The 24,208-nt window shown below is 40.1% G+C and overlaps 2 protein-coding genes across 4 annotated transcripts in view; both read left to right on the forward strand.

Annotated features, from left to right (window-relative positions):
- LOC139066104 (zinc finger and SCAN domain-containing protein 31-like) overlaps nucleotides 1-24,123 on the forward strand; it is a 36,618-nt gene extending 12,495 nt beyond the window's left edge. Inside the window, exon 2 of the mRNA XM_070548018.1 lies at nucleotides 23,232-24,123. Coding sequence (XP_070404119.1) covers nucleotides 23,232-23,995 — 764 coding nt within the window. The 3' untranslated portion in view covers nucleotides 23,996-24,123. The remainder of the gene's footprint in view (nucleotides 1-23,231) is intronic.
- Nucleotides 1,624-24,123, forward strand: LOC139066102 (uncharacterized). 3 transcript variants are annotated; one of them, XM_070548012.1, is made up of 4 exons: nucleotides 1,646-11,384; nucleotides 11,487-11,642; nucleotides 12,283-12,372; nucleotides 13,783-24,123. In XM_070548012.1, exons 1-4 carry the CDS (start codon nucleotides 10,863-10,865, stop codon nucleotides 14,095-14,097), a joined length of 1,083 nt encoding a protein of 360 aa, XP_070404113.1. In that variant the 5' UTR covers nucleotides 1,646-10,862; the 3' UTR covers nucleotides 14,098-24,123. The 3 variants fall into 3 exon arrangements, with proteins under 3 accessions (XP_070404114.1, XP_070404113.1, XP_070404112.1); XM_070548013.1 differs by having other exon boundaries at nucleotides 1,624-11,642; nucleotides 13,517-14,008; XM_070548011.1 differs by having other exon boundaries at nucleotides 1,646-11,642.
- Nucleotides 24,124-24,208: the final 85 nt, after the last annotated feature.

The following is a 24,208-nucleotide window of genomic DNA, read 5'->3' on the forward strand; positions in this document are numbered from 1 at the left end:
ACTTTGTTGTACCCTGGGCAACAATATTCAAGGGCTCCATCATCACGACCCGAGGATCACCATAATGTGGTCACATACAGAATATTTTACTGTAATATGCAGTAAATATACTCAATACTTGAATGCCTGACAACACGTAACCCGCCCAGAGTAACCTTTGACCCACCTCGTGTGGACTGACCAATGAGGAGAGGGTCTTAACTTGAGGCCCTCTCTTCATTGGTCAGTCTGCATGAGACTGACTCTCAACTGACGTTCAGTCGTAGGCAGCGAAGCGTCTCTGTGCAGCGCAAAAGCCCGGGTGGACAGTTTGTTTAATGTAGGGTGACCATATTTCCATTTCCAAACTAGAGGACCGGGGATCTGTGCCTATGATGTCACACTATGTCAACGCCACACAAACCATGTTGGGACCCATTTTTTGTAAGAACTAAATTAATATCAGATTCTGCCAATAAAAGGGCTCTAAAACAATTCATATGTAAATATTTTGCATATTTAATGCAAAATCTCATTGTTATGCTTTAGTGCTGCAACAAGGTTTTATTAATAATAAATTATTATACCTTTTGTTTTACTACACCATCGGTAAGCTTCCTGTGTACAGATTATTAAGGATGCTTGTTTCAGCTGGGAGATTAGACAATAGGATCAATGAAAAAATAAGTTGTCACACACTCCATGGAAACTTTCAGAGAATCCACAAATAGTGGCTTTCAAATGATTTTGTTACATTTTGCAGGTTTAGAAAAGAAGCAGATGAGACAGCATGTGTGATAATTTAGTTTTTCATCTGATAATATTAGAACATGTCAGTGATGTCTGAGGGGCTTTTATAAACACTGTATAACTAATACTCCTGGAGAGGGTATGAATTACACAGAGGCTTCTGGGGAGCCCAGTTATGGGGGGGGGGCATTTTGCCTTGGCCCCCAAAATGTCTTGAAACGGCCCTGGGTGTGTGACTGAGTTTTGAAGGTGATCTTAATTGTATCAGATGTATAAATATGACATGTGTATAACTTATTGTTTTTTACTGGTAGAAGCGTGTAGTGGAGATAAATCTACCTGCATTTTACTTTTCAACACTTTGTTTTGTTTTCTTGTTTTTATTTAACTATTTTCCTGTCCTGTCTGTCTCTCATCTTCCTGCATCTCCTCATAATTCTCCAGAAAATCTGTTGCCTGGATTCTTACCTTTTCACCTCATCAGTTACTTTTGAGCAGATCAAAGGGATCTCCTGACCACAAAGCGCAGAGCGTGTTTCGATGCTGCGTCAGTGAGGTGAAATCACCGCAGCACAGGTGATGAGCTCCGCACGCTTCAGGCACAAATAAGACAGAAAATAGAGAACATGTGCAGACAAGAACGATCGTGTGCTAATTATAGTTTTTTGGTTGCGCCACTTTGAGAATGGACCGTGCACTGGAAGCAGCTGCCTGGATCGCTGCGCAACAATGCGGAACCGGTTCGCAGCAGCGCAAGTCTGCAGGCTCTCCCTCGCGCTGATCTGCCGGTACCGGCTCTCCCTCGCGCTGATCTGCCGGCTCTCCCTCGCGCTGATCTGCAGCTCTCCCTCGCGCTGATCTGACTTGCGCGCAACGGCGGGCGGGAAGGGGGGGGGGGGGGGCGCTTTTGGAAGAGTTGTGCGACACAACGAATCGATGACGAAAGTCTGCAGGCTCTCCCTCGCGCTGATCTGCCGGTACCGGCTCTCCCTCGCGCTGATCTGCCGGTACCGGCTCTCCCTCGCGCTGATCTGCCGGCTCTCCCTCGCGCTGATCTGCAGCTCTCCCTCGCGCTGATCTGACTTGCGCGCAACGACGGGCGGGAAGGGGGGGGGGCGCTTTTGAAAGAGTTGTGCGACACAACGAATCGATGACGCAATTCGTTGCCAACGCTTTTAGTAATCGATTTTCATCGAATTTATCGATTCGTTGTTGCAGCCCTAGTGATCAGTTTAAGTTGACATAAACATGGCAAACACACGTTGTTGACAATCCTTGTCATTGTGTGCGTTAAATAAGTGTATAAATAAGAACGACCAACGTGTGTTAACTCATTCACTGCCAGCCTTTTCCTGATCGGTTAAGCCCTTCGCTGCCAGCGTTTCTCAACGTTTTTACTGTTTTTTTAAGAGTCACAGAACGTTGCACGCTAGGATGATCTCAACGCCAGAACTACCAAAAGAAAGAGTAGATTCACCTCTTACATCAGGAAGAATTTGCACGTTTCGAGCGTTATCCGTTCTTTCATAATCCGTTGACAAATTGTGATCGGCAGAAGCTTTTCCGGTTCGCGCCTTACGTTTTTTACAGCAACGGCCCAAAACGATCTCCTAACACATGGATTTTCTGCTTCCTGGTCACGTGACGTGTGACTTATGCAGATGAAGATCGGCTTTAGAGCTGAGATGTTTGTTCTCACGGTGCGGGGGCTCGTTCCGATGCCCACACAGTAAAAAAATGCAAATGATGACTTAAGTTGTCATTGGCCGTGAATGGATGGATTTAAAATGAAGACTTTAGTCATCAATGGCAGTTAATGAGTTACTAGGGAAATAGCTGGCGAGCCATGCTGATACATGTTTGTCCATGAGCTGTGAGCGTTACGGGTACTTTTTGGGTCTTAGCCGCTCACAGCGCCACTTCAACAATGCAATATCCTTACAACCAGGGTCCGAAATTAACACTCACCACTCGCCAAATGCGAGTAAATTGCTCTATTTTAGGGCTGCAACAAACGATTATTTGGATAATCGATTAATCGGACGGGGTCTCGACACGATTAATCGATTAATCGGATTACATGGGGAAATTTTTAAAAACTGCTAGGGAAACGTTATTTCTCTCCTTCCTTCACTTTATTTAACACAACATTATTAGAAAACAGTTCAATAGCAGAAAAACAACATGCCATCACCTAAATTGTCTTATAAGGTGTATAGACAGAGACCCTAAGCTACATCTATCTGTGACCTAAAATGCTTGGTCCAAGTTAAACAGCTTAAGGGCAATTCTCATCTGTTTTGTTTGATCTCATCTGTTGACATTTATTTTAAATGTAATTAAACATAGGCTGTGAATTAATCAAAATTGATCACTATTTCCAAAAATGACTGAAAAAATACCAAATAAAACAAAAGTAAATGAATGCCATCCTCCTTGCGATGATGCCCTGGGCAACTGCCATAAAGTCACATCAAGAAATGCTGCTGATCATTCCAATGATCCCAAATAGACTCACATTAGGCCACATGAAAGCAACTGAACCCAAAAATATATTAACCAGTATATAACTGCACTCTCACACAACACGCCTGCAGCAACAGTTAGGACTCCTCCCTCCCTTTTAAGAGCGTTTTTGCTTCCGAGGACATTGTGGTTGTAAAACCACATGCTAGTAGTCTGGCCCCGGTGTGATCAACCAGTTTCTGCGGGAATGTGACGGCGGAACCAGGGCCAGATTAACACTTTGTTGTACCCTGGGCAACAATATTCAAGGGCTCCATCATCACGACCCAAGGATCACCATAATGTGGTCACATACAGAATATTTTACTGTAATATGCAGTAAATATACTCAATACTTGAATGCCTGACAACACGTAACCCGCCCAGAGTAACCTTTGACCCACCTCGTGTGGACTGACCAATGAGGAGAGGGTCTTAACTTGAGCCCCTCTCTTCATTGGTCAGTCTGCATGAGACTGACTCTCAACTGACGTTCAAAGTCATAGGCAGCGAAGCGTCTCTGTGCAGCGCAAAAGCCCGGGTGGACAGTTTGTTTAATATAGGGTGACCATATTTCCATTTCCAAACAAGAGGACAGGAAATCTGTGCCTATGACGTCACACCATGACAACGCCACACAAACCACGTTGGGACCCATTTCTTGTAAGAACTAAATTAATATCAGATTCTGCCAATAAAAGGGCTCTAAAACAATTCATATGTAAATATTTTGCATATTTAATGCAAAATCTCATTTTTATGCTTTAGTGCTGCAACAAGGTTTTATTAATAAGAAATTATTATACCTTTTGTTTTACTACAGCAGCGGTACGCTTTTGGAAGAGTTGTGCGACACAACGAATCGATGACGCAATTCGTTGCCAACGCTTTTAGTAATCGATTTTCATCGATTTTATCGATTCGTTGTTGCAGCCCTACTCTATTTGGCGAGTAAATTTTTGAGCTCTACCTGCCACCTGGCGAGTAAATGTTTGCACCAAATTAGTTATGTTTATCAGTCATCTTCCATGGATTTCTGATACTCCTCCCGCCTTCATCCAACGTACACAAACGTACGCGAAACGTGAACGCCGCATCCAACGTCATTTCCAACGTCAGTTTATCAAGTTAGCAGTTAGCTTCGTGTTAAAACTAGCGGTGAAATGTAGCGGTTTTTAACCGGAGTCAGCCAGCCTTCCAAAAGAAAACTCGTCGAACTGGAAGAAAAACCACCAGGACCAGTGGCAACCAGAAGATTTTGTGAAAAGTGGCGAACTGGAGATGGCGGAGTCGTGAGACAATGGCTACATTATGATGGCCACGTAGCGTTGCTGCCTTTCACAGACACTTTTTCTGCTCGTGCTGCAAAAAGTATAGCCGTCTTCTATCAACTGTCCCTCGGCATTCTTCAAATATCCAAAAAATGTCCATACTTCCTTCTTTGAGGGATAATAAATGTCCCGAGTGCTTAAGTGCGCATGTGCCACCGGCTTCTTCAGCAAATGATACGGTGGCTGGTAAGGGTCACCGCGCCTACGCCGCAGCCACGGTAATCCACCGAGATAATATTTTTCTTTTTTAAAAACAAGACGGTTATTATTATTGTCAACTTTTTTACCGGGGTTTACTGCTACACCGGTTACCGTGACAACCCTGACACACTTTCATGCTTTGTAATGCTTTGGCACAAAGACGGTGTCAGAAGCAGGAGGCCAGACTTCATGGACAGAGAAAACAAGGAATCTGACTAGATTTCAATGAAAGAGTTCATAAAAACATCTCTAAAATAAATAAATAAATAAATAGTAAAAATGACAAAAGAGTTGTTTTTCTTATTCATTGATGTTTTAATTATTTTGTCACTCAGTTTGGAATCAACATAATATAGAATAACATGCTTTAGGTAGATCTAAATCATTTAGAATTTTGGCTGGTAAAAGATATGCTTGGCCGGTAGATTTTCATCATCTACCGGCCAACTTGGCCGGTGAGTAAAAAATTTAATTTCGGACCCTGCTTACCACAGATGAGCAAAATATCAAACACGCCAAAAATCCATGCAAACTCATGGTTGCTTATGTGTACACTGTAATAAATGATAAAGTGTTTTAGTCATTTGGGCTGATGTAATCAAGTTAACTGTACACATGACCTCATTTAACTGATGAAAATATGTTAGAAGAACTTCAACTTAAAAAGACAGAGAAAAACTCCAAATATTAATTTCTGTTTACTTGGGATAACTGGTTGTAGGCGATCTGTACAGAATACGCATGCGCCACATTGTGACGTAAAAGTCACATGGTACAATCTTCGGTAAATTTCCAGAACAAGTCACCACCATTTTCTTTCTCGCTTGGACTTGGTCCCTCAGATTCTGAGTGAGTATATTTTAATTCAATACTTTTAATCTTTTAATGATTTATTTCGGCTTAACATTCGGTAACTAGGATGTTTGTTTTTAACTCTACTATTTCGTCATTTTAATTCAATATTTTATGCTATATTTCTGTTTAATTTTGTTGAACTAGCTAGTTTATGAGCACATATACTCCCACCACCCCACCCGGTAAAAAAGTTGGTATTGTCTGCCTGTTCGTCCGATCGATTTTATGAAAATTTCGGGGGAAAATGTAAAACTTTGAGTTTTACAGCATTAAAAACCCATTTTCTCCTCTCACTCGTTCGCCTGCGGTTTCCTGCTCTCAGTGCGGTTAAGCTAGCTGACACTCCATTCTCCCGCTTGAGTAACCCCTTTTCTCATCCCGCTCGCCTGCTGACCCTTTCCCTCTCCATCCGAGATGGTTAGGGTTTGATATGCCATACTTGGAGCGGGCGGAGTCCGGTTCGGTGTAGCTGACCGCACAATAGAGGATGGGATTATGAACTCGCGCCTCAAACTAGACACCGTGTACCGGACATATTTCTCCATGGTGTACCGTTAAGAAGCGGCACGCGCGCATGGGTGTAGTTATTTTTTCTTGGGCTTGTTGAAGACCACTGAGCACTGCTGAGCTGCAGAGAAGGAAGGATGGCTCGTGTTTGTGTCCGCGCTCGCGTCTGTGTGTGAGTGAGAGAGATAATATGAAAAGAACTAAACACCAGTACAAATATTTAAACACAAGAACATTAACTGAGCACTTTATTCTTGTTGCAAAGAATATTATAAAGCTTACACTTATGATTGCCTGTATTGTGCATCTCAGGTTATATTTTTATTTTTGTTGAGCATGTGAATAATGTAAAATAATTTACTAGAACATTTTTAGAGGCGGACCCAGTCATGGTAGCCACATAATTCCCCATCCCAAAGCAACTGAATAATTTAACTTAATTAATATAAACCTAATCAGGTCTGCCTTCTCTTACATGCATGGTTATGTGTATGTTTACTGAAGTTAGTGGTTGCATGCAAATGCTAGAACCTATATAACATTTAATACTGTTTTAACTCCTAGGTTTGTTCATTATTGATGATTCCCTTTTATTATTTTGTCTATTTCAGGTTTCACCACTCATTTTGGCTGTTTCTGGGTGTTGGTCTTCATGAGATGGTTCTGCAAGTGCTGTAGTTTCTCCTCACCAAACCGTCGCACATTAATCACCCATTATAAATTGAAGCATTGTACTCAGGCAAGACATTTTCCTCTTCCATGTCTTTATGCAGACTGTGTGTGCTCCTTCAGGACTGAATCTTCCCTTAGGAAACATTTAGCTAGAGATCACAGCTGTTCTTCCTCTGAAAATCCAGCTACTTTAAATTTGATTTGTGAACTTTGCTGCTTTTCAGAGACTTGCACAATTACAGAATATTTTGCACATTTAAAAAAACACTTAAACCACAAAGAAACTGTGAAATGCCCATTCATAGACTGTGATTTTCAGTCAAATGTGTATAGCACTTTTCGTGCGCATAAATGTAAGAAGCATCAACAGTGTTCTGTAGAAAATTTTCGTTCAAACTTGCATAGGAATTGCGCTTTGGTGAATGTGGGCTTTCAAAATGAATTACAGATAGAGTCAGATTCTCATGCGTTAACAACTGAAGAGCCATTAAATGATCAGGATCTAAGTGATTTACTTCAGCACCAATTTGCCTCCCTCCTACTGCGTATGCAAACAATTTTACATGTTTCAAAGGCAACTACTCAGGAAATAATAAATGAGCTAACAAATTTAAATTTAGTTTTAGAAGAGTTCAACCCAAAACTTATTGAAAATGTTATAACCAAACATAATTGTGTTGTTAATAGTTCTGTCACTGCAGCTATAACAGAGATTGTTAAAAAAGCTAACCCTTTAAGCTTTCTGTCAAGGAACGGCCCTTTTTGCTCCGATTACAAAAGAACAACATACTACAAGACCCATTTTAAAGTAATTGAGGCAGTAGAATATATTTTAGATGCCCATTTGCATCGTAAATTTGCATATATTCCAATTTTAAAAGTGCTGTCTGAATTACTAAATCGTAATGATGTGTTAGATAAAATTATTGAAGCTGAGCACAGCAGAACCAAGGGCCACTACTGCCAGTATAAAACATACAGGGACAGTTCATATTACAAAGACAATACTTTCTTTACATCTGAAGATCTACGAATTGCTCTGGGGCTTTATATAGATGAGTTTGAAACCTGTAACCCACTAGGGACATCCAAAAAAATCCACAAAGTCTGCGCTGTATACTGGGTCTTGTCAAATTTGCCTTTGGATTGCAGGTCGTCTGTGCAGTCAATCTATCTTGCTTGTCTGTGTCACAGTAGTGATGTTAAAAAACATGGATATGATGCAGTTCTACAACCACTGATTAAAGACTTGCAAATACTTGAACAACAAGGTGTGTACATTCAGAAACTGGGAACAACTATAAGAGGAACTGTGCTTTATGTGTCAGCAGACAACTTAGGGGCTCACTCTTTAGCTGGTTTCCAAGAAAGTTTTAATGTTGACAAATTTTGCCGGTTTTGCTTAGCTAGCCGGCAAGATATTGACACATTTGAGGTCAAGGACAGAGTGTTCCCTCTGCGAACAGTTGAGACCTACGAAAGTGATTTACAGAAGTTGAAAAGTCAGCAGTTAGATGTAGTTAATGGAGTAAAAAGAGACTGTGTTCTCAACCTACTTTCATATTTTCACTCCATCCAAGGATTTCCTCCTGATTTTATGCATGATGTTTTTGAAGGTATTCTTCCTAAAGAATTAGGCTTGTGTCTGAAAAATCTTATATCAAAGCAGTACTTTACATTAGATCATTTGAATTCCATCATTGAATCTTTCCCATTCAAGTTTACAGATAAAATAAATAGACCAAAACCAATATCACAATCTTTTGCTCAGAAAAATTCCATCAGTGGAAACTGTCATGAAAACTGGACGCTTTTACGGCTGCTTCCATTAATGATTGGTCATCTTATACCTGAAAATGACAAAACCTGGCAAATTATTCTGGATTTGAAAGAAATAGTGGAACTTTTGGCTAGCTGTTACTTTTCAGAAGAGTCATTGTCATACCTTGGGTGTAAAATTTCAGATCACAGGTGTCTGTTGAAAGAGGTATTTCCAGATTTTCACCTCTTGCCAAAACACCATTACTTAGAACATTACCCAGACCTAATTAGAAGATTTGGGCCTGTTGTGGATTTTTGGACCATTAGGTTTGAGGCAAAACACAGTTTTTTTAAAAGGGTTATCCATACCTCTCACAATTTCAAAAACATTTTGCTAACTTTGGCAACAAAACAGCAACTCACATTAGCCTACTATCTCAATCTGCCTAGTCTTTTTAAACCTGATCTGGAAGTTCAACGTTGTTCACTTGTTTCCCCTAAAACTCTGAAAGACAATATGAAACAGGCATTAATTTTGAAATATGGAGATATTACATTTGTTTCTCTAGCAACCCATGCTTCTGTAAAAGGCACAAAGTATTCTGAGGGAATGTTTTTGTCCAAGGGGCACACAAGTGGATTACCAGACTTTGGGAAGTTGTTGAAAATTGCGATAATAGATGGGAAAGTGTCATTCATCATTGCACCATATCACGTGTGGTACTTGGAGCACCTACAGAGCTATGAGCTTGTGGAAAAGCAGCCTTCTGTGCTTCAGATTGTAGAACCACATGAACTAAATGGATTTCAACCTTTGTATCCATACACACGAGCAGGAAAAGTGATCGTGACACCAAAAGCCTTCCTACTTCATTAAGGTAGAATTGAACTGCTTTGTATGTTTAGTTTGGGCAAGTCAGTGTTGCATGGCTTAAGTGCCTTACAAAAGTATTCTTACCTAGCCTAGTGAACTAGACCAAATTCTTGCTTTGCAAAGTTTGGTCTAGGCACGCTCCATTGGAACCTCAGCAGCTCCTACCAGGACTCTGGCTGGCCAATCACAGCTCTCTAGAGAGGTTTCAAACACATAAAGAGCTGTGATTGGTCCATAATGGTGGGCCAATCATAGTGCTCTATCTGCTTAGTGAACAAATCACAGAGCTTTATCCGCTTTGTGGGCCAATCAGGGCACTCTATATGCCTGGTGGGTGGGATGATGCAACAGAGTGACACAAGAGTATGTCACATTCATTGTCCAGTGGAATGCGGAGATCATTTGAAAGACAACGGTAGAACCCGCCCCACAACCGAGAGCCGTCAATGGAGCGTGGCCAGACTAAATAATACATTTATTTAGTCTGGCTTGCCAGGCTAATTCTTACCCACACTTTATAATAAATAATAATAATAATAATAATAATAAATGTAATATATGTGGTCGTTGTAAATCAGTTTTCCTTTTTTTCTACAACGATGGATATTTAAACTACTTTTCACGGATTTCAAATTGATTTTCGGAGCATCGTTACATCCCTATAATTGAGATAAAAAATTGAGCAGCCCTACCCTTCTGGAATATTTTCAGATTTTATTTTTCTACATTGAATGTGCTTGTGTATGTTTCTAGCTTATTTGAAAGTTCTCATCGCTGTGCTGCTGCTTTGTTAGATTTGTGACCTTTTCTTTTTGAATAATTTAGTTTTCATTTCAAAATCACTTACAAATTATTGTACCCTGCAATAAAATTTCCAGGATTTCTTTCTCTACATTTTAGAAAGCAAAAGCTTGTCATTAAATAATTTTTGTGTTTTTGCATACTTCACAGAAAACAAAGGTGGTGCCTCAAAAGAGATGCTGCTGCGTGTCATACTTTCACCTCAGGACATCAGAAAGATAAGACTGGATTCTGTTCCTAAATCAGTTGAAGACCTTAAGCTGGATGTAAAAAACAAACTGCAGCTGAACCAGTGTTTTGACCTTCAATATGAAGACACAGACTTTAAAGACTTTTGTAACCTGACATGTGTTGATGATCTTTCAAAGGACAAGGCAACACTGAAAGTCATCTTTTGCCCTGATTCCGCTGAGCCATATTTGGACTCTTGTAGTTCTGATTTAACATTGTCAGCTTCCTCCTCCACATCCACAAGTAGCAGCCAATCAGTTTCTTTTTCAGGACGTTCTCAGCAGTAGCCAACAGTATTTCCAGTTCCCACCTTTTCATTTGATGTAGAACTTAGGCTTAGGCAGGGAAATGAAATTTTTGAATCCCATGGAAAACTTTTAACTCTTTCAAAAGATATGAAGTCTGAAATCCTGGATAAGATGGCAGAAACAATGTTTTCGTTTAAGGCATACCCTGCAAATGAAGACTTTGAAAAAGCAGCCCACAGCGTTGTTGAAAAACACCCTTGCCTCAAAGAACCAGGTTCCACATCAGGATGGTATGGATGGAAAATAAGTCTAAAATTTAAGATGGGCAATTACAGGCAGAAGCTAAGAGATGCTGGCTGTCAGGAACTGAAGATAAACTCTGATAAGAGAGGTTCAGGGGATACACGAGGAAGAAGAAACAAAGTAAAAAAACCCAGAAGGTCGGAAACAAACTTTCTACCAGACCTTCCCCAAGGGAGAGATATAAAAAAACTGGATGAGGAGCGAATGATGCTTTCCCAAGAAATGGCGAAAGCAAAGCCAAACTTGGATTTCATTGACAGTGGCATGAATGCCACATTTGCTCTGAGAAGAAAGGAGATAGTAGAAGAAGAGCCACCTGTAGTGGAAATGAAAGCCAGATGGTCTGCCCTTTTTACTGAAAGACAGGTGTGTTTTAGGTTATTGCTATCTAAATGTATATATAGTTACCATTTTAAAATGTATTTTATAACCCTTTTACATTTTTTTTTATTTGTCATCTCCCTAAAGATTGTCAAGGAATTCACACGTCTGATGTCAGTGGACATCAATTATTTCTATGAGGGCCTAGATGGCAATCTCCAGAAACTGCTTCTGCTGTATAGGTCAAAGCGTTTTGAGGGAAACAAGGAGTTGATGTCTTTGCTGGAGAGTCTCGACAACGATGTAAGTTAAATTGTATTGACACGGAACATAGTCCTAATTCTTAATTTTTTTAAAGAGAAACAGGGCTGCCACAAACAACTATTTTAATAGTAGACAATCGCCAGTTTTGTTGACGATTTGTCGACTAATCGTGTCATTAATAAAAGTATAGCTTTTAGAACCAGGAAGCCAACATGTTCAAAAAGGCCTCGGTCAGCATGTTAGCTTGCTACGATGTGCATGTGTTTGGCTTTGTAACATACTCATCCGTTGAAAAGGAGAAACGCTTTTATTTTTTTAACTGTAATAAGTATATTACAGTAAATAACTCCCGGCCCCGGGAGATTTCCGGGAGGGGCACTGAAAATCGGGAGACTTCCAGGAAAATCGGGAGGGTTGGCAAGTATGGGCTGACCCAGATGACGACTACTGCGTATGTGCCTAGAGCAGGCGAGATTTAAAAAATGCTCATAGAAAAAGCAACGTGTGCACTATTAAATTTATTGTTGACCATTTTGTTTGTCGTTGTGACGCGTTGACTAATCGTGGCAGCACTAAAGTGAAATCGTTTCATTTGAATAAGAGGAAACTTTTAAACTGCATTCAGATACTAGTTGAAATAAAGAAGTAATACAAATATAAATATCTTTCTTTTTCACAGCCATCAAACCTAAGAAAAAGGACTCCTGTGTTGCTGGGCCTGCCATGGTACATGAAAGAAAATCCTTTCACACTCTTGAAGATATGTGAGGTAAGAAACATTTGTGATTTAAATGCATACATTAATACATATTTAATAGGAACATGTCAATTTTTTTCTGATCATAATTGGTAAATGGTAAATGACTTGTATTTGTATAGCACTTTCTAGGGTTCTACAACCACCCCTCCCCCCAAGCAACGCAATCAGTCAACCACCCATTCACACACACACATTCGCATGCTGGTGTGTTATGTGAATTGGGAGCCTAAAGCGTGGGGCACACTGGAGGCGGACGTGCCGTAGTGCGTCGCGCCCACACTGTGATTTTAAATAGAACCCATTATAATTAATGGAAGTGGCCACACAGGGAGTGCTGCGACGCATCCCAGAAGCACCGAGGCGCCAGTCCTATCTGCGGTTGCGACGCAGCTATTTATGTCTTTGTGGAGTACTTTACAACAGAAATTATAACGCGGAACGGCTTTACGGCACAAACCCAACTGCCGGCACAACCTCACAAACTTTTGAAAATTTTAATGATCATAAAATTGTCTCATACGTGCAAACTTGTAGCTTTTTGGTGAAAATCACCATTTTTAAAGCCAAATGGTGTGTTCACGTGAATCGTGTAAATCCGAAGAGATTTTGTTTTCCTTTGGGGGGGGGGGGGGGGCTTCTGTGGTGTTTCAGCAGCAGCTGGTCTTCCATCTTTCTACACTTGCGGACCATCGACTCGTTAATGTTATATTCTCTCGCTGCTGTTCTGTTTCCATGCTCAACGGCGTGAGCGATGGCTTTGAGCTTGAACTCTGCCTCATAAGCGTGTCTCTTTGTTGGTGCCATAGTTACCGGTATAACTGCGTGGAGCAGTGCCGCACCTTATTTGGTGAGGGTGGGCGGTGCTATGGGCCGGCTCTTCGTTTTCCTGCGGACGCAGATGTGGCTGGCCTTAAATTACTGTACGGTACTGTTTGATATTGATAGTAATAAAGATTTATTAAAAAAAAAAAGATGTGGCTGGCCTCACTCACGTCCGCATAAAAGGCGCACTTCCGGTTCAGGGGAAGATCAAAGGTTTTTAAGTGCGCCTTATAGTGCGGAAAATACGGTAAATGGATCATGAATAATAATAATATTTATTATTATTATTATTGTTATACTAATAATGCTATTGCTGTGCTGTGCTGTGTAGCACCTCCTCCCTCCACGTGACCGATCCAAAGGACCGCATGCATGCCAAACCAAAGAGAGAGATCCATTTGGCTCACTGATCAATGATGGCCTGCTGCACCCCTAACAGCAAGATGGGAAAAACAACACTTCCTCTATTGCCCAAAATTACAATAATGTCCCTAATGATGTATAAGGGTTAACAGTACAAAATAATCTGCAGAACAATTATTCTAAGTTGTTTTTCTATTCCTAAAGTTGTATTTGTTCTTTTTTTTCTCCATTAAGCCAACTGATGCTGAAGATGATCTCATCAAGGGAATAGTGGTAGGAATCCTTCTTGTTTTAGAAGATGTCAGTGAACCACTACCATCATTTTTTGTTGATGTTGCCATTGTGCTTGAGGCAAACATTGTGATTCGTCACCTACGTGACCTACCTAATGCTTTCATGACACTGATGGGACTGATGTATGTGCTGAACCTCAACTATCCCAAAGACATGAAATACACTTTTGAAGTAATTCAGCGTCTTTTCATGGGACTTGGGATCGACTCATGCTCTGCCAGGGTCCATTCCCTGAAAAATGCACTTCTCAAGTGAAGCAACTGCTTGGGATGAACCAATCACTTTTGGTCTTTAAATAATTTGTGGTGTTTTTTTGTTTGTTTGTTTCTTTGTTTGGGTCAGGTGAAATGGAGGTTAAGTAATGTCACCATGGTAAATTCAGTTTGTTGTTTATTGTGGTTTCTGTATTGTGTATTCAATAGTCTGTTCTTCAATCCAACATTCAACTCTGATACTGTTTTATAGTGTATCGTCTGTTTGCATCAGCTGCAGTGTGACTGACTTGAAGAAAAAAACTGAAATGAAAGTCAACATGTATTAAAGGTTCAGTTCAGTTTGTTATCCTCATAAAACCTTTCACTTTTAAGACTTTAAAGGGATAGTTCACATTTTTTGACATGAAGTTGTATAGCATCATCACCACCAACATAGTGCATTAACACTAACACATCTTCCCCTTCCTTCTCCTGGCCAGAGACTTGCCCCGGAGAAGTGATTCCAGAACATAGTCCTGGCTAGTTTGGAGTACGGTATCTGCACTTCAGCCTCACATAACAATTTGCCATTGAAAGCATGATTAATTTACATCTCAAAAATAAAGCTGTGTGACTTTCCTAGCAGCGGATCTAGAGGAGGAGGGGAGTCAGAGCAAGTTTTGCATCGATTTCAATGCAAAGAGTGTAATATCAATTGATATCCCACGTAATATCAAGTTGGAAATTCATGCAGATTTATTTTTGAGATGTAAATTAATGCACTATGTTGGTGGTGAGGAAGCTATACAACTTCATGTCAAAAAATGTGAAGTATCACTTTAAGATGGAGATGTGAGTATAACATGATTTTGTTAAACCGGTTGCACAGAAATGTGTGCAGTAGTTAATTTTGGTGGTGACTAAACCATACATCTTAAAATTTTCAGTGACAAATGTACAAGTGTTGTTTTTAACTGCATTTTTCGTTTCTTTTTAAAACACAGAAAAGGCTTTTTTACCTTGCTGACAGTTTTGTCTGCTGACTGCAAAACTTCCTCACAGCTGTGACGCTGATAGTGGTGTCACTTCCTTCGCATTTAGTGACGCCACCATCAACGTCCCAGCTCTAATGAAGTTTTGCAGTCAGCAGACGAAACTGTCAGCAAGGTAAAAAAGCCTTTTCTGTGTTTTAAAAAGAAACGAAAAAATGCAGTTAGTCACTAGACACAGCAAAAATGTTTAATGATGTTTAAATTGTTGTTGTGACTTGTTATGAGATTGCACATCTTGTTTAAAGATTTTTATTCAAAAATGTTATTTTTTATTTTTTTTTTCCTTTGCAAAGACATTTTACTTCTTTGTTACATTAGGCTTTTCTAATGTCTTACCTTTTCTGGTTAAGGCTTGAATTATTTTTAAGAGTAAACATTTTCAAAAGGGCATGTTTTAAGAAACAATTTGTTAATGACTTTGTCTATTTTGTTACAAAAAATGTAAAAAAAATATAAATAATAAGTCAATTCAACTTGTTAGGAGTTTGAAAACAACAATAAACTAAGTTTAACCAACATGTTTTTTATTTCTTTATAATTGTAATGAGCAGTCAAACCAATTTGATTAAAGTTGACACATTAGCTCTTATTAAGTGCTTTGAACTACAATTAGTTAGTTGATGTAACTTAACTGAGTCACAGCAACAAGGAAACTTTACTGAGTCAAGTTGGGTTAACAAAAACAAAAAAGTTAACTCAACTTAATATCGATTTTTATTTGTTTATTTTGACTAATAATTTTAAGTTCAGTATACTTAATAGGAATAGTCAAGTCAACTTAATTTAAGTTGCTTCAACGCCTTTGATTAAGTATTCTGGACTTGATCGTGATAGTTGACAAAACTTAACTGAGTCAAAGCAACAAGGAAACTAGACTGAGTCAAGTTGAGTCAGCAAATCTTTTTTTACAGTGTAGCTGGTCATGTGGTGTTAATCGCGTATCGTTACCCCCTGTGTACTACACAACGCTCAGCGCAAAATTCGCCCTGATCTTGTAGGTTCTCGCACAAGGGGAAAATTGGTTTAAAAAAGTGGAAAAGTCTCAGTGTATGCCTAGCTTAACAGGGTAAAAGGTTATCATGAATTAGACTTTTTTTGATAAGTTGGGTTTTATCTTTTGACCTTGTGTCGGTGTACTTAACAATAAACAGACTACCGAAAGGAGGCAGGTTTATGAAGGCCTCCAGTCAAAGGAAGAAAAATATTTTCTTTTTGGTGATGGTGACCTGAAAGCATTTTATTATCTTCTATAGATACTTACTAAATCAGATAATGTAAAAGATGTTTCTTCTACACTATCAAATGTTTTATTCATGATTTACTCTTTACCCTCACACTGTTATTCAGTCGAAATTTGTAACTCGCTGATAGCATTTTTTAATGAAAAGATTTTAAAAAATCACCAGGGTGTGGGCTCCCTCTGGTGTCTTTGTCTCGGATGAACACTTTCCTCTGACTTCCACATTCTCAGAGTTTGAGCTTCCTTCTGCTTCAGATTGCAGACCTTATCCGTAGCTCCAAATCTTCCACTTGTCTTCTGGATCCCATCCCTACTAGTTTACTTAAAACTTCTGTGTCGGCCTTGCTTCCAATTATATCTGTTATCCACTCCTCTCTTGTTACTGGTGATGTCCATCAGTCACTGAAGTCAGCTATAATAAGCCCTATACTGAAAAAACCTGGGGCTGATCCAGATGACCTAAATAGTTTTAGTCCCATTTCTAATCCCCCTTTTCTTTAAAAAATCCTGGAGAAAACTAGTTTCACAGCTCCATTCACATTTAACTCGCAATAATCTATTCGAACAGTTTCAGTCAGGTTTCCGTCCTCATCACAGTACAGAAACTGTCCTCATCAAAATAACCCTAACAATTTGCTAATGGCAGCCGATTATGGAGTAATTTCCATTCTGGTTCTTTTGGATTTTAGTGCTGCTTTAGATACAATCTCTCACTCCACTCTGTTGGCTAGGTTGGCATCTACTCTTATTTCTCTGACAGGACTCACATCATTCAAATGAAGACTTTTGCTTCCTCTCCATCTGGTGTTGCTTCAGGGGTTTCTCAAGGTTCAGTACTTGGCCCTCTTCTTTTTATAGTTTATCTGCTTCCCCTCTGGGCTATTTTTAGGAATTTCAAGCTCCAATTTCATTGTTATGCTGATGATACTCATCTTTATGTTTCCACCTCTCCGTCTACTCTTCTTCCTCCAGTAGCTCTCACTGAATGTCTGCCAGAACTCAGGTCATGGTTTTCCAAGAACTTCCTATGACTTAACCCTAAGAAAACTGAGGTGCTTCTCATGGGTACGAAATCTGCTCTGGGGAAGGCTGGCAGCTTCTCTTTAGTCTTTGAGAATGTCACTGTTTCGTGTGGATCAGGTTAAGAGCCTTGGTGTTCTGTTGGACAGTACTCTGTCGTTTCAGCCTCATACCAATTCAATTTGAACCAAAGTATTGTTGAGTTACTGCCATCAAAAACCAAGTATCATTAAAGTAGTAGTAACAAGAAATATTTACTGGTACCTAGGGATGTAAGGGTTTCCCTTACATAGGCGTAGCCGTGGCGGCTCGCCACGGCTGAAATCCCACCGCCACACCTACAACATCCCAAGTTTTATTGATGTTTTTTTTTTTTTGCGCCATTTCCCGAAGAAGCAGCGGGAACTACTGTGTTGTTGCTTGTGATCACAGCCGGCAGGTAGCAAGGAGGAGTAGGCAGGGCAGGGTGGTTACAGCTATGAGCGTACGGATAAAGCATTTTTGGCGAATACGAGCAAGAAACGAGTGTAAAACTCGTAAATATCTGTAATCGTGCTGAATGAAATCCTCATTGGGTAACTGACTGTCTTCACGCTCTGTGATTGGGCAGTCAGATAGAGCGCCCGCCCCTTCCTACACACAAAACTGCAGCCGGGAGCTCCGTCAGCTCGGCCCAGGCATCAACGCACACACACACACAGACAGTAAAGCCGGGCGGACACTGTGCGACTTTTTCACTTTTTTGAGCAGATTTTCCACTCGTGCGAGAATCCACAAGATCGGGGCGAATTTAGCGTTGAGTGTCGTGTAGTGTACAGGGGGTTACGAGAGGCGATTAACACCACGTGACCAGCTACCAATCAGCAATTGTGACTCGCACGGACTTCTGGAGTGTTTGGTATTTATCTCGTTCCTCATGAGGGTTGAAGCAGCGCAGCGAGCGGCTGCGACCCAAAAAGTAGCAGAACCGCTCACGGCGCATTCGCAATCCTGCATCAACTCCGCTCACCCGCTATTTCCCTAATAACACATGTTGTTCGTTTTTATTTCTACACGTTTTTTTTACTCACCAAGATTGTCAAGAAAGCGTGTTTGTCGTGTTCATGTCAAATTAAACTGATCACAAAACACAGATTTACTTTATTTCGTTTTCCTCATCCAGCCCCCATGAATCCCTGTGTGTCCTCCTGCAGCACTCCCAAAGGACAACAGGCAAAACCAAAAAGTCTGACGTGTTGTGTAAAAACTGCTATTTTTAGCATATTTTTAGGTCCGACGTGTTGCTACCAGACAGTGGCGGTTCTATATTGAATTACTCCCCGGGCGAGGCCCCCTTTGAGCGCCCCCCCCCCCCCCCCCACCACCACCACCACCACCACCACACCACCCCACCTGCATGAACACACGCATGTTTTCTACAAACAGGCATGTTTTATTAGAACGACTATTGAACATTCATTTTTCTAAGTTGCACATATTTACATTAATTACTATGAAGTTGTCAGAATGTAAAGCAATATACATTATATACTGTATCAAAATATATAGAATCAAATATACAAAAACAAACAATAACTAAATATTAGGAATATATGAACATAATAGATAATAAATATTCTAAATAGCAAAAATATTTCACACGTAACAAACTAAAGATAATCACTACAGCATTGCACTTAGAATAGAAAACACAAACTAAAATTAAAACCTAACCTTGATGAAACGTCATCAATAATGTCATCATATGAAATCTGCTCCCCTACTGAGTGATTGATACTAATCAGAGCCAGGTGAGTGAGCCGCCCTGAAACATAGTTGACCTCAGGTATGACTTGATCAAGTTTTGAAAAGCTCCTCTCAGCTGGAGCCACAGTGACTGGCAGAGCAGTCCAAAAGTTGGGGTAGAACTCCAATAGATCTTTATCATGATCCATAATATTTTAGAATTGCCTCTGAAATTGTAATTTAAACTGACATAAAAAACTGTAGACTACCAAAAATGCCAACTTTTACAGAACAAATCATGTAAAAAATAATCAGTGCAGCCATCTGCAATAAATAAACAGGATAGTTAGTGGTGACTGGGGAGTTTTCTTCTGCTTGTAGAGTTGTTTTATTTATAATTATGTGAACATGATCAACATGTGTTTGTTGTTGTTCAGGCAGGCCACAGGCTGCAGTGAGCATTTAACAAATCCTAGTTTGAATCAGTAAAAAACGATTCAAGGACTTTTTTCGAACCATTTGAATATTCGTTTCAATATTTCAGCCCTATTAGCTCTGTTAGCAATTAGTTGACCGCATTTAACCGTTAAAATCCCAGTTAACTGGTTCAAAAAATTGAAAACATGCATCATGAGAGCTACATACCTTTATCTTTCTCCTCTTTTTTCTTTTTTTTTCCCCTGAATGGGGCACCTGGTGGTTTTAGCCTTTTTATGTTCATCTCTTCTGTTTGGCTCCTGACTCAGTAAGTTTCCTTTAGTCAGGACTAAACAATTTGACCTTGATGGGGGGCTGACCACAAAATCGTTTTGTTTTTCCTTTTTTTTATTCGGCCATTTCACACAATTCAGAGAAACCTGAAAGAATGATAGGCCTGTGTTTATGATATTATGAATCAAATATGGAAGAACGTTGAGATGTTATTGACTTTAGCCATGTTAATACAGTTGATTCAGCCCCTGCCCGCTCATTTCATTTGGGAAAGACGCAGAGGTGAATTCCCCCGCCGCACCCCTCCCCTTCCTGTTCTTCATAGACACACGGTGCACGTGAACGTTCTCAGTCAGCAGGAGCGCCTGCAGCTGCAGGGGGCGCCAACTTGCTGTTTCCAATCCAGACACTGTCATATGACAGATAATAGAAAACCTCGGTGCGGCGCAGATTTCCTTTTTTTTTTTTTTTACTCAGCGCTTGTGCGCCCCTTTTGTGTCATGAAAAAATGCCGCCCCGGGCAACTGCCCTGTCTACCCGTGCCTAAAACCGCTACTGCTACCAGACGTACAGTGTGAGCACATGACTCGTGAGATCTACCCTGCGCTGAAGTCGTACAGTTTGAGCTGAAGCTGTGTTACGAGTGAAAAAGTCGCACAGTGTCCGCCCAGCTTATTATAATGTTCACTGTAATGCATCATGATGTTCTTAACAAATAAATTAAATAAAAAATATTGGTCAGTAATGCCAAATATGTAAATTTGTGTTTCAGTCATTTTTATACTGGCTTAAAAATACTTCATTAAGTCTACTAAGCAGGGGTGTAGAACGTTTTTAATAAGGCCAGCCCAGTAATGATCTTGGACCAAAATAAAGGGGGCAGAGAGTCAAATAAAGGGGGAAAAAGAAGATGTTTTTACAGACGCCAAGAAAAATTAAATGCCAAATCCACCCTGCAAAGTGTGTCACTGAGAGTTTAAAACAGAAATTATTCTTGTGCAAATATTGGTGTATTCACCTTTAATACTAGTTATTAAAATGCAGCAGTCGCTGGATTGGTGCAGTTCTAAGTGGAGTGCATCAAATAAAACAATATTAACAGAAAGGTGAGACGTGTCATCCCCCCCCCAACACCACCTCCACCACAGTTGGAAAAATTCCTAGGGGAAACACTGGATGTCCCGATACAACTAATTTCACTTCCGATACGATACTGATATTGCATCCTTCAGTATTGACAGATACCAATACCAATCCGATACGGTATCGGCACAAATCATACATACTTTTACCTACTTCGTAGTGATATTACCCAATCGGAAAACAAGAGCCAGCAACAGTAAGTATGAAAAAAATGACAATTCTTTTTTAACCATTGGTTGCAAAAATGCAGGTGTGGAAACTTAAACCGCCTGAGCACCATTGGCAGTAAAATTTCTCGTTGTGCAGTAAATAATTGAGAACTTACCACGCGGGTGGTGCCCAAGTTTTGTTTGTCATTTATACCGATGTTCACCTCCCCCTGTGTTCACGCATTTGGGATACATCATGGCCGCGCCCTAGGGGTGCAACCAATGGATCATCATTAATCCGCGATCCTTTCAGCTCTCTCTATACAATTTGACACCCACACAGTTTGCAGATCGGCCTTGTGGAGGGTGGAGGCGCTACCTGTTCCATGCAAAGGAGAAACGCACAGTGGTGGTGAGGGTGGAGGTGGAGAGGAGCTTGAAAAACTTCCTGCATCGTTTAGGTCGCATGTATGGGAGCATTTTGGCTCCCCTGTAAAACACAATGATGATACAAATGGGCTTTTTAGTTTATATGACAGGGTTGTTTCTTTGATTGTGTATATTGCACTAGTATCTTGTAACCCTATCTTGAAATTTAATAAATATGCATTTGAAACATTACAGTTGCATATTTATTTTTCAGGATGGACATTTTGTGACCTCATACTTATCGTAAGTTACCTTTTGAGACATGGTGCTATTGGGCTCCTACCCGTAGAGCTTTCTCAAGTACAAATACATGATTGTAGAGAAGAGTTTATTATAGCCTCATAAAATCAACCATAATGATAATAATAATGATTTCAAAGCAAACAGACCTCTAGTATCAGAATAATATCGGTATCGGCAGATATCTAAATCCAGGTATTGGAATCGGATCCAAGTGAAAAATTGTTGATCGGTGCATCCCTAGTACAACGTCCGCATCACTGCAGATGCAGCACCAATCTGCTTATCGATCCCATGCTCCAGCTTTCTCTCACTCGTGAACAAGACCCCGAGATACTTAAACTCCTCCACTTGGGGCAGGATCTCATCCCTGACCCGGAGAAGGCATTCTACTCTATTCCGACTCAAGCCCCTCCGTCTGTTCTTATTGTAATAAAAATTTTTGTCAATCACGTTGAACGATCAGCTAACCAAATACATGATTTAATAACAAACTTGAGATTTTAGGAGGAATGCAGAGAAGCACTCTGACAGACAGGACGAGAGCCTTAGGATAAACATGAGGGAGAGGAGAGGAGATGTGTCTGTGTTCTACGAGTGCCGGAAGAATTATATTATAAGAAGTATATTAAAATTATATTCAGATGTGTTTTCCAAGACAAAATTTGAAAATATTAACACCTTTTCCAAAACAGAAAAAAACATTCCATGTTGGTTTTTAGTGTAAAATAGAAAAGAAATGATAAACAGATTATCTGGTGCAGTTTTTCTGGAATGAGGAAAGATCTGTAAAAGCAAACTGTAGTAAGTGTGATGCCTTAGCCTGGCAAGCCAGACTAAATAAATATATCTGTCAGGAAACGTTCCAGGGATGGCTCTCGGTCATGGGGCTGTTTCTACCTTTGTCTTTCAAACGATCACTGCATGCTACTGGACAATAAACAACGGGACGTACTCACTGCAACGCATGTCAGTCAAATAGGCAGTCCACTGTTGAAGAAGGCAAAAGTACATAATTTTTCTAAAAATAAGACTTAAACACATCTATCTGCTCCTGATTCTAATAAAGCCCGAGTTCAAATAGTCCAAAATTGATGTAAAAGTCGTTCCAAATAAGCTGTAGCCATCTTGTTTACCTACGTCGCATCATCCCACCCACCAAACCAATAGAGCACCTTGATTGGCCCACAAAGCCAAAAGAGCGCTGTAATTGATGCACCATTGTGGAACAATCACAGTGCTCTATGGGTTTGAAACCCCAATAGAGAGCTGTGATTGGTCCCGCCAGAATGCAGCTGGGGGCCACGGGGCATTCCTAGCCTGTGGCCATAAACAGATCTTTGTGGTTGTTCAATGTTTATTTTCTTTAAGTAAGAGCTATTCTGAGGTCTCATTATTTTCCAAACATCTTTATTTGGAACAGATTAAAATAAAATGAGATTTATTTTTTATCACATTAATCTACATTTTCTTTTATCCTGTCCAGAACCTCCACAGCATCAAGTTTGGGAAAAAGAGAAGGTTCTGACTGACCAGCAGCTCTTTAACCAGGAGTCGACCTCCAGTTTGGACCAGGAGGAACCAGAACCTCCACTGATCAAGAAAGTCCAGCAGGAACTCTGTAGCCAACAGCATGAAGGGCAGTTCCTTCTGAAGCAGGAAAATGTTAACTTCATGGAGACTTCTTCTGAAGAAACAGAATGCCATGAACCAGAACAGAACAGGACCCAACCCTTGTGTCAGAGTTCTACAGAAGCTGAGAATCAAGATCAGGGTGGATGCAGGAAAAAAAACTCAGAATCAAAGGGCAATAAAGAACTGACACGTAACAAAAGACGTCAAAAAACCAATCATCACAGAGACAGTGTAAATGGTCAAAAGCTTAAAAGGCAGAAGAGGGCTCACAGAGGTGAAAGGCCATTTTCGTGTGAGCTCTGTGGAAACTATTTCAGTCACAAGTGGTATTTAAATGTTCACATGAGAGCTCACACAGGTGAGAAGCCATATTCATGTAAAACTTGTGGTAAATGTTTTACCGTCAGTGGTCACTTAACTACACACATGAGAACTCACACAGGTGAGAAGCCATATCCATGTAAAACTTGTGGTAAATGTTTTAGAGACAGTTGTAGCTTGACTAGACACATGAGAACTCACACAGGTGAGAAGCCATATCCATGTGAAAGTTGTAGTAAATGTTTCACACAGCGTGTTGCTTTGATTAATCACATGAGAACTCAACACATGTGAAATGTCTTTTCCATGTTTGTTCTGTAGGAGATTCAACCAGACATTTTCTTTCAACTTCTTATATGAAAATTCACACTTGAGATTTTATTCACAAGTGTGCTTTTATTAAAGCTTTTTCTACATTAAAATTTAGTCGAGGTTTTGTTTTTTTATACATTTTTTAAAGTTTATTTTACAGTAAATCTCTTGGGGTACAGTATGAATGAATGCCTT

Source organism: Nothobranchius furzeri, chromosome 2, assembly GCF_043380555.1.
Source record: "Nothobranchius furzeri strain GRZ-AD chromosome 2, NfurGRZ-RIMD1, whole genome shotgun sequence".
NCBI classification, from domain to species: Eukaryota; Metazoa; Chordata; class Actinopteri; order Cyprinodontiformes; family Nothobranchiidae; genus Nothobranchius; species Nothobranchius furzeri.